Source organism: Coregonus clupeaformis, chromosome 23 (genome assembly GCF_020615455.1).
Source record: "Coregonus clupeaformis isolate EN_2021a chromosome 23, ASM2061545v1, whole genome shotgun sequence".
In the NCBI taxonomy this organism is placed as follows: Eukaryota; Metazoa; Chordata; class Actinopteri; order Salmoniformes; family Salmonidae; genus Coregonus; species Coregonus clupeaformis.
Genome location: NC_059214.1, coordinates 47,519,820 through 47,530,847, shown reverse-complemented (window position 1 = coordinate 47,530,847; position 11,028 = coordinate 47,519,820). Strand labels below are relative to the sequence as shown.

The window sequence follows — 11,028 nt, the reverse complement described above, 5'->3', positions numbered from 1 at the left end:
TTCCAATATCCTCGCCCACATGGAAATTAATTAAGAGTAATGTATATGCCAATTATATGATGGTCCAACCGCATTCTGTCCCCTATCAACACTTTTTGAACGTTTGGGGCCAATAAGAATGAGATAAGAAAGAAGTCAAGACGACTAGCTTGATTGAGTCTCCGCCATGTACAGTGGGGAGAACAAGTATTTGATACACTGTCGATTTAGCAGGTTTTCCTACTTACAAAGCATGTAGAGGTCTGTAATTTTTATCATAGGTACACTTCAACTGTGAGAGACGGAATCTAAAATCCAGAAAATCACATTGTATGATTTTTAAGTAATTAATTTGCATTTTATTGCATGACATAAGTATTTGATACATCAGAAAAGCAGAACTTAATATTTGGTACAGAAACCTTTGTTTGCAATTACAGAGATCATACGTTTCCTGTAGGTCTTGACCAGGTTTGCACACACTGCAGCAGGGATTTTGGCCCGCTCCTCCATACAGACCTTCTCCAGATCCTTCAGGTTTCGGGGCTGTCGCTGGGCAATACGGACTTTCAGCTCCCTCCAAAGATTTTCTATTGGGTTCAGGTCTGGAGACTGGCAAGGCCACTCCAGGACCTTGAGATGCTTCTTACCTGATTTACGAATGCATATACGAATGCATATACAGTTACAGCTGTTTGAGAAAGCATGCACGATTGAGCAAAAATTGACAACAATGTGAGAATTGATTAATCTATTTAATCTATGTCAAGTCCTAGGTGATGGAGATCAGATCCACCCTCTTCACCTGAGACACAAACACTCTGAAATTGTTAGATATTACTTGTTAGGTATTACTGCAATGTCGGAGCTAGAAGCACAAGCATTTCGCTACACCCGCTATAACATCTGCTAAACACGTATATGTGACAAATAAAATGTGATTTGATGCATAGTCACTATAATAACTCCACCTACATGTACCTATTACCTCAACTAACCTGTACCCCTGCACATTGACTCTGTACCGGTACCCCCTGTATATAACAATAATATGCCATTTAGCAGACGCTTATATCCAAAGCGACTTACAGTCATGTGTGCATACATTTTTTATTTTTTATTTTTATATGAATGGGTGGTCTCGGGGATTGAACCCACTACCCTGGCGTTACAAGCGCCATGCTCTACCAATTGAGCTACAGAGCACCACAGCCTCGCTATTGTTATTTACTGCTGCTCTTTAATTATTTGTTTTTTTTGGTATTCTTTCTTAAAATTGCATTGTTGGTTAAGGGCTTGTAAGTAAGCATTTCACTGTAAGGTCTACACCTGTTGTATTCGGCGCATGTGACAAATACATTTAATTTGGCATGCACCTTAAACATTTGTTTGCGGACCGCCATTATGTCGAAGAAGAAGAAGAAGAAGAAGAAGAAGAAGAAGAAGTCCTCTCCAAGTGCCTACAGCTTTGAATTAAACGAACTGGCAATGTTATTGTTTAGTTCCAGTCGCACATTTATGACCTTGATATTCTGTCTTTCAAATAAGAGATAAATACAGATAAATTAATCAACTAATATACACTATTAAATATAAATTAACTAAATATAATCTAAGATACACAAAGTTAAAAACTCGTTGCAAATGTTTCTCTCGTTGCGTTTCGGTAGTTTATAGCAACTTTTCATGTCGTCATCAAACAGTGACGGTTTTCCCCAGAAAGAAGGACAGGTTCATTTTTTATTACAGGTAAACAAACGTTTCTTTTATCAAATTAAAACCATTGCTTCAGAGGTACATTTAGGATCTAAACATCTATCTGTACATTAAGACTTTTCTAGTTTTCTTCAATGTGTTTATCTTGATGATAATCATGTGCGTGCTGGCTATATAGCTACCTAACGTTAGCTACGTATTTAGCCATATAACAGTAACTAACTAACTAACTTACATCACAAGCCTGTTACCGAAATAGTTGCTGTTTAGCCAATGTATATTCCTGTTCACACAGAACCGTGTTGATTGCTGGAAAGAAACATGTCTGGGAGTTTCTATTACGTCATGGTTGGACATCATGACAACCCGGTCTTTGAAATGGAGTTCTTGCCTGCTGGTAAAGCTGAGTCAAAGGTGTATATATATATATTTACGGTATTCTCAACATAATATAGATAGGCCTATGCTCCTGACAACTCTCTAAAGGGGTAGCTAGCTATATCACTACCTATGTATTGAGGTCTCTATCTACATCCAGTCAAAAGAAGAGGTTACTGTAATGCACACTCAATTACTTAGCCTAAAGCAGATCCGTAAATTATTTTTTTGGGTCACAGTGTGTTGACCATTTGAAGTAATGTTTGTGAGCAAGTATAAATGTTTTGTGTATTCTTATGCCTTTTTCATAGGGGAATAAACACATTTGATATGTCATGGTTTTCCATTCTGTCTATCTGTAAACAGGATGACCACCGGCATCTGAACCAGTTTATTGCCCATGCAGCTCTCGACTTGGTGGATGAAAACATGTGGCTGTCTAACAACATGTACCTGAAAACTGTGGACAAGTTCAATGAGTGGTTCGTCTCTGCCTTTGTCACCGCAGGACATATCCTTTTCTGACTACTACCCAAGAACTACACGTACTGTAAGTAAGTATCCTTGTCTGAGCCAGAACGGCCCATAGGACATGATCTGGGCTTAATGGCCATGTACTCTTTTATCTCCACCCAGCACAGCCAGAAGAGGTCTGGCCACCCCCCAGAGCCTGGTTCCTCTCTAGGTTTCTCATTAGGTTCCTGCCTTTCTATGATTTTTTTTAAATCCACCTTGCTTCTACATCTGCATTGCTTACTGTTTGGGGTTTTAGGCTGTGTTTCTGTAAAATCACTTTGTAAAAAGGGCTTTATAAATACATTTGATTGATTGACAGGAGCATATTTTCTGTTTCTGTAGCGAGGCAGCTTGATGTACAAGTGCATCCCCTGGACAGGACACTAGTCTATCGCAGGGACATACCCCTAATCCATCTCCTTAATGCTTAGTGCCAAGCAGAGGCATCGGGTCCCATTTTTTGAGTCTTTGGCATGAATCGACCAGGGATCTAACCTTCCCCAACCTTCCAATCTCAGGGAGGACACTTACCACGAGGCCATTGAAACCTACAGTTGAAGTCGGAAGTTTACATACACTTAGGTTGGAGTCATTAAAACTTGTTTTTCAACCACTCCACAAATTTCTTGTTAACAAACTATAGTTTTGTCAAGTCGGTTAGGACATCTACTTTGTGCATGACACAATAAGTTTACATACACTAAGTTGACTGTGCCTTTAAACAGCTTGGAAAATTCCAGAAAATTATGTCATGGCTTTAGAAGCTTCTGATAGGCTAATTGACATAATTTGAGTCAATTGGAGGTGTACCTGTGGATGTATTTCAAGCCCTACCTTCAAACTCAGTGCCTCTTTGCTTGACATCATGGGAAAATCAAAAGAAATCAGCAAGACCTCAGAAAAAATGGTAGACCTCCACAAGTCTGGTTCATCCTTGGGAGCAATTTCCAAATGCCTGAAGGTACCACGTTCATCTGTACAAACAATAGTACGCAAGTATAAACACCATGGGACCACGCAGCCGTCATACCGCTCAGGAAGGATATGCGTTCTGTCTCCTAGAGATTAACGTACTTTGGTGCGAAATGTGCAAATCAATCCTAGAACAACAGCAAAGGACGTTGTGAAGATGCTGGAGGAAACGGGTACAAAAGTATCTATATCCACAGTAAAACAATTCCTATATCGACATAACCTGAAAGGCCGCTCAGCAAGGAAGAAGCCACTGCTCCAAAACCGCCATTAAAAAAGCCAGACTATGTTTTGCAACTGCACATGGGGACAAAGATTGTACTTTTTGGAGAAATGTCCTCAGGTCTGATGAAACAGAAATAGAACTGTTCGGCCATAATGACCGTCGTTATGTTTGCAGGAAAAAGGGGGCAGCTTGCAAGCCGAAGAACACCATCCCAACCGTGAAGCACGGGGGTGGCAGCATCATGCTGTGAAGGTGCTTTGCTGCAGGAGGGACTGGTGTACTTCACAAAATAGATGGCATCATGAGGAAGGAAAACTATGTGGATATATTGAAGCAACATCTTAACTCAGGAAGTTAAAGCTTGGTCGCAAATGGGTCTTCCAAATGGACAATGACCCCAAGCATACTTCCAAAGTTGTGGCAAAATGGCTTAAGGATAACAAAGTCAAGGTATTGGAGTGGCCATCACAACGCCCTGACCTCAATCCAATAGAAAATGTGTGGGCAGAACTGATAAAGCGTGTGCGAGCAAGGAGGCCTACAAACCTGACTCAGTTACACCAGCTCTGTCAGGAGGAATGGGCCAAAATTCACCCAACTTATTGTGGGAAGCTTGTGGAAGGTTACCCGAAACGTTTGACCCAAGTTAAACAATTTAAAGGCAATGCTACCAAATACTAATTGAGTGTATGTAAACTTCTGACCCACTGGGAATGTGAGGAAATAAATAAAAGCTGAAATAAATCATTCTCTCTACTATTATTCTGACATTTCACATTCTTAAAATAAAGTGGTGATCCTAACTGACCTAAGACAGGTAATTTTTACTAGGATTAAATGTCAGGAATTGTGAAAAACTGAGTTTAAATGTATTTGGCTAAGGTGTATGTGAACTTCCGACTTCAACTGTATACAGCCCTCTGGAAACGTTGTAACAAGAAATTATGGAATACTGTATTCCAAAATAGTTTGTCTACAATTCAACAAATAGTCATTGTTACCTTGGCCAAAGGGCCCAGATAAATAATGGGTAGTGTCTGTGTTTCCCTTAACCATCTCCATCACATATGAGATTCATCATGCTTCATGATGTACGACAAGAAGACGGAATCAAAAACTTCTTTAATGATGTGTACGATTTATACATTAAGGTGAGTTGCCCTTTCTGTGCAGGTCATGTACACATAACTTAAATTAACATTATGATGATTGATTATTGTTCATTAATCTGTGCCCTTTTCCAGTTTGCAATGAATCCTTTTTATGAAACCAATGCTCCAATCCGGTCGACGGCATTTGACAGAAAAGTGCAGTTCCTTGGAAAGAAGCACCTGTTGAGCTGATGAATCAACCTGGGTTCTGTACCTTTTTTTTATTTCCTTAATTGCGTTTATCATACACATCATTTGGTCTACGATCACCTGTTGGTTGTGTTTGATAAATTCCCTACGTATTACTTTCTTTATACTTACCAACCACGGAATAAAAGATAGCATTGGGGCAATGTTTTATAATGAATGAAGGGCATGTGTGAGTGTCACCAGCATTTTGTTGCCTAGTTTGATAATAATTACATTGTCTGTATGAGGTCTACTTTGATAATGACATTGTCTGTATGAGGTCTACTTTGATAAAGACATGGTCTGTATGAGGTCTACTTTGATAATGACATGGTCTGTATGAGGTCTACTTTGATAATGACATGGTCTGTATGAGGTCTACTTTGATAATGACATGGTCTGTATGAGGTCTACTTTGATAATGACATGGTCTGTATGAGGTCTACTTTGATAATGACATGGTCTGTATGAGGTCTACTTTGATAATGACATTGTCTGTATGAGGTCTACTTTGATAATGACATGGTCTGTATGAGGTCTACTTTGATAATGACATGGTCTGTATGAGGTCTACTTTGATAATGACATTGTCTGTATGAGGTCTACTTTGATAAAGACATGGTCTGTATGAGGTCTACTTTGATAATAGTGACATTGTATGTATGAGGTAGACCTTGAATGAGCTTGGTTAAAACATGTATATTTAATTTCTGATATTTGTGAAATGTTCTATGGCTTACTGCCCAGATTCTCTAATCAAATACACTATAATTATTCAACTAATTTGGACATTTTCTCTGGACATGTGTTCCAAATACTTCATTAGTGCGCATGTGTGTGCCTTTGCCATACAAAGTAATGGCAGAACATTTCACTAATCATTGAGTATGTACAAAGACCAGCCCATGCAAACAAACAAACACATTCTCAGTTAAAATAAATCACATGACAATTGACTGAATGAATGGTCTGCCTGTAATAGGTGCTGTGTGGATGCAATAATCACCACACCAGAAAACGTTTACCAAATGACTTACTGCCGAAGTCTAACTCTTTAAGTGTATTTTTTTTCCTGTGACAGCGGAGGTGGAAAATCAAACGTCTTCAGAGAAGATCATTCATTCATGGGCAGTTTTTATTCAAATAGCATTTTCCATTCAACTTGCTTTCCAGTCATTCTGGACAACACTGCTGTAGCTAAATGATATCAAAGATGAACAATGGCTAAACTGTTCTCAGCACTCGACCTAAATGAGATGTATTTTGTGGTAATGTACAATACTGTAAAATCAAAAAGCAATGACTGTTGAAATCAAGTTTTAGTATCAAAACTACACTAGTGTGTAAGAAAATGAAATTGATCTCCATAAATGTAAATAAAATGCATGTTAGATAAGATGTCCATAGAAAAAAAACGGGACCAGATACATTATACCTTGTTTATAATATCCACCACCATGTCCAAGTTCAGAAATGTATCACCTATTAATTACAATTAGCCAAGTTATCGGAACACTGAAATTCTGGTATGGTAAAAGGTTCTGTACTAACTGAGCAGAATGCAGGATAAGACCTCCGCTTTATTCATTTAATATTGATCATTTCAGCTCTTGTCCTGTGCAAGTGTTGAACATTGTGTCCATTGCATGAATGATAACTCATTCATTATGTTATGTTGCGCAGATATCCCATGGCCAGCAAATCCAGCACCAATAATACATATTATAGAGTAAGAAATCATAAGCCTTCATTTCTGCTTTAATTTCCCTCTTTCTCTGTACTAGAAAGTAGTGATGCTAGATTAGTGCTTAACTTATTCAAATTAAAAGACTGCATAAATTACTCTGCTTTGTATCAACATTTATGTTGTAATAAATATGAATATATTATGTTTGGAACTTTTTAACCTAATCCCATTCAACTCAATTGATAATTAAAAGTGACTTGCTTCTACTGTATCACATTTGGGTGGGATTACAATTTACATATGGTCCGCAATACGTTTTGAATGGAATCAAATATGATACTTTCACTGGTAAGGCTGCTCATATCAACCTTGGTTTCAGTCACAGTGTAAGAAAACCTTTCTACAAAAAAAGGAACTTCTCTCTGGGTGTGTAATATGAACAGGAAGCAATGCTTTGTGAATATTTCTGGCAACCAAATTGGTGTCATAATATAATGTGATGTTAAGACAATATATAATTCAAAGATTGCACAGATTTAAATTATAATGCATTTCTTGGTGGAATCGGACAAAATAATACTCTTCTTCAGTACCTGCTTTACATCAATGAGTCCCAAGACCAACAAGCCCATTAGAATATCATCCATGGACACTAGTCAGTGCTTGCTTACTGTACTTGAGAGAGCAGAGCATGAGTGTTAATAAATAAGCCTGTGTGTCCTCCTAACTCCAGTTCTATATAGGTTGTAGGCCCAGTGCTTGACTTGGGCAGGAGCTCACCGGAGTGGAGTCCCGGCACCTCAAAATGTTCTACTGCTTGGCCTCCTGTTCCTCTTATAGAATATTAGTTCAAAAATATTGTGGAGCTCCTGCACCTAAACGTAAACAGTACCGGCACCCAAAATGAGCACTGGCACCTATTTCAGTCCAAGTCAAGCACTGGGTAGGCACTACACGTTGTCAACAGCAGGAAGTGCTGGAGCGGGGCTTTCTGTGGAGGTTGACTGTGTCCGTGGGGATGAGGTGGTCTGCCCTTTCCTCCATGGCCAGCACTCTCTGCACCGCCTCCTCAAAGGCTATGGCTACGTTGGTGGAACCCTTGGCACTGGTCTCATAATAAGGGTGATTGCCGTTTTCCCGACACCACTGTTGAGCATCTTCAGAAGAAACTTGCCTTTCTGACACATCCACCTTGTTCCCCAGCACCACGAAGGGGAACTTCTCAGGCTCCTTGACGTCGGCGTAGTAGATGAACTCCTTCTTCCAGTTGGCCAGGTTGTGGAAGCTCTGGTTGTCATCCACACTGAATGTGAGCAGACAGCAGTCAGACCCGCGGTAGAAGGGAGTCCTGAGGCTGCGGAAACGCTCCTGTCCGGCCGTGTCCCAGATCTGCATGGTGACCAGACGACCGTCCACCTCCAGGTCCTTGTTAAGGAATTCCACTCCGATGGTGTGGAAGAGGTGCGTGTCAAACTTGTTGGTGACGTAGCGGTTCATGAGGGAGCTCTTCCCCACTCCTCCGTCTCCCAGCAGGATGACTTTCAGCAGAGATGACTTGGTGGCCATGGCTCTTAACAACACGTGGTCTCGTCCTCTGGAAAATAGGACCTGGGGGACAGGATGTAATGTGTAACTAACAACTGTTGCACAATAGCCTTCAGGTTTTTCAAACCTGTTTTGTTTCACCTAAAAAAAAGTATGTATATGAGCTGGACTTGTTTTTAAGGATGTGCTTATGACCACAAACTCTTCTATAGGAGATAGACTTACCTTTACTACTCAGTGTGGATATTCTGAAACCTAGGAAAAAACACTTGAATGTTAGCACTTTATCTTACAGTGGCTTTCACAGCAATTCAACACCCCCCACACACAAAAATAGTGAGAAGGGGAACGTGGTTAACATTTACTGTGAGTCAGGGAAGAGATCTGACTTACCCGTGAATTATTGAAGCCTCCAGCTGGGCCGGATCATGTGCTACTACATACATTAGGTAGTTGGTCACATGCGTCTATGTTTCGTGTCAGTCATTATAATCTTAACCGTGGTCAACATTCAACCAGCTGGAACGAAATAGCAAACAATGTGTTGACATAACCTGCAAGCATATATTTACATTTACATTTTAGTCATTTAGCAGACGCTCTTATCCAGAGCGACTTATATATGCAGACAGTACAGTGACTGCACAGCTGTCTGTAACCAGCCCTTCACAAAACATAGCTACCGATACATAAACTGTCACGTCATAGCTAGCTAACAAGTTACATTACTCAATCATAGTTATCGAGCTAGCTAGTTAACTAGAATATGATACGAAAAAAATGCCAATTAACGGTGGAATACTGTTTGAAACTAACTTAGCGTAGATAGCTAGCTATAACAAATAGGGCAAACATACGCCCTTACAACAGTAGATATTAAGCTAATTGATTTAGCTAGCTAGCGTTGTTACGCTAACTAGCTAGATGGCACATTTCCTTTTCCTGCTGGCTAGCTATCAAGCCAGCTAGCTAAACATTAAGACACTGACAATGGGACTTAATTATTAATTTACCGTTGCCAAGTTTTGAAGAATAAATTCGACGACTGTGATAATTTCTAGCTTTTTTTCTAGCTGTCCCTTGGATGGGATTCAATGGCAGTTAGCTAGCCTAGCTGCTTCTCGCTCATCAACAACAACTTCTGATGTCTGCGGGGCTAACGTTAGCCTGTTTCCACTGACTCATGTGACCTAAGAAGTCTTGAATTTTTTGACAGTACTGTCAAATGTTCTCGAGTCTCATCACTCAGTTTGAATATAATATTATTTCTAATAAAATGAATTATAAACAAATACAGCTATGCTGTTGACTAGGTTTTAGCCAGTAAATAGCTAGCTACAGTATTCAATCGAACCTCCAACAAAGACCACATCTGATTCTTACAGAAACAGAGCCACCAGAGGACGACAAACACACGGTAGATGGGACCAGACCAGACACCACACGGTAGATGGGACCAGACCAGACACCACACGGTAGATGGGACCAGACCAGACACCACACGGTAGATGGGACCAGACCAGACACCACACGGTAGATGGGACCAGACCAGACACCACACGGTAGATGGGACCAGACCAGACACCACACGGTAGATGGGACCAGACCAGACACCACACGGTAGATGGGACCAGACCAGACACCACCCGGTAGATGGGACCAGACCAGACACCACACGCTAGATAGTACCAGACCAGACACCACACGGTAGATAGTACCAGACCAGACACCACACGGTAGATGGGACCAGACCAGACACCACACGGTAGATAGTACCAGACCAGACACCACACGATAGATAGTACCAGACCAGACACCACACGGTAGATAGTACCAGACCAGACACCACACGGTAGATGGGACCAGACCAGACACCACACGGTAGATAGTACCAGACCAGACACCACACGGTAGATGGGACCAGACCAGACACCACACGGTAGATGGGACCAGACCAGACACCACACGGTAGATGGGACCAGACCAGACACCACACGGTAGATGGGACCAGACACCACACGGTAGATAGTACCAGACACCACACGGTAGATGGGACTAGACCAGACACCACACGGTAGATAGTACCAGACACCACACGGTAGATAGGACCAGACCAGACACCACACGGTAGATGGGACCAGACCAGACACCACACGGTAGATAGTACCAGACCAGACACCACACGGTAGATAGTACCAGACCAGACACCACACGGTAGATGGGACCAGACCAGACACCACACGGTAGATGGGACCAGACACCACACGGTAGATGGGACCAGACCAGACAAATCTAGATAGCTTTGGTAGAATCTTTGACCAGAGACCATAGGACAGACAAACTTAAAGATAAAGCATTAGCCTGGTAAATTGTTGATTTATTGTGTGAGTGCACGAAAGCTCCTTTTTAACATTATGCCCCAATGAAACTGTAGGCCCATAGTTTACACTGTCTGGCAGCTGATTTCATGCCTGTAGGCCTAATATTGTCATTGTCTGGTGTGATCTATTTGAGTCCTCCTGGCCAAATAAAGAGCATTCTTCTTTTGCAATGTCTATGGAACACATGCCCTACAAAAGGCTTTTCCACTACTCCACCACCGATTAAAAAGTGAACCAGGTGTGACTTTCTGTGAGAATAGAGATCGGGGAACAGCATCTTTCTAGCAG

The 11,028-nt window shown here is 41.1% G+C and overlaps 2 protein-coding genes across 3 annotated transcripts; one reads left to right on the top strand and one right to left on the bottom strand.

The window, feature by feature from the left end:
- The first annotated feature begins 1,630 nt into the window (after positions 1-1,630).
- On the top strand, positions 1,631-7,038 carry LOC121536469 (trafficking protein particle complex subunit 2-like). Of its 2 annotated transcripts, XR_005994867.2 has the most exons (6): positions 1,631-1,728; positions 1,991-2,109; positions 2,440-2,584; positions 4,853-4,938; positions 5,032-5,375; positions 5,696-7,038. XR_005994867.2 is itself a non-coding variant. In XM_041843759.2 (5 exons), the coding sequence occupies exons 2-5, from the start codon at positions 2,017-2,019 to the stop codon at positions 5,128-5,130; spliced, it is 423 nt and encodes a 140-aa protein (XP_041699693.1). In that variant the 5' UTR covers positions 1,631-1,728; positions 1,991-2,016; the 3' UTR covers positions 5,131-7,038. The 2 variants fall into 2 exon arrangements, 1 of the variants encoding a protein (XP_041699693.1); XM_041843759.2 differs by having other exon boundaries at positions 5,032-7,038.
- A 643-nt stretch (positions 7,039-7,681) lies between these two features.
- Positions 7,682-9,994, bottom strand: LOC121536468 (ras-related protein Rab-9A). The gene is made up of 4 exons (XM_041843758.2): positions 9,373-9,994; positions 8,753-8,878; positions 8,585-8,614; positions 7,682-8,422 (listed from the first exon to the last, which is right to left on the bottom strand). The coding sequence occupies exon 4, from the start codon at positions 8,378-8,380 to the stop codon at positions 7,775-7,777; it is 606 nt and encodes a 201-aa protein (XP_041699692.1). The 5' UTR covers positions 8,381-8,422; positions 8,585-8,614; positions 8,753-8,878; positions 9,373-9,994; the 3' UTR covers positions 7,682-7,774.
- Positions 9,995-11,028: the final 1,034 nt, after the last annotated feature.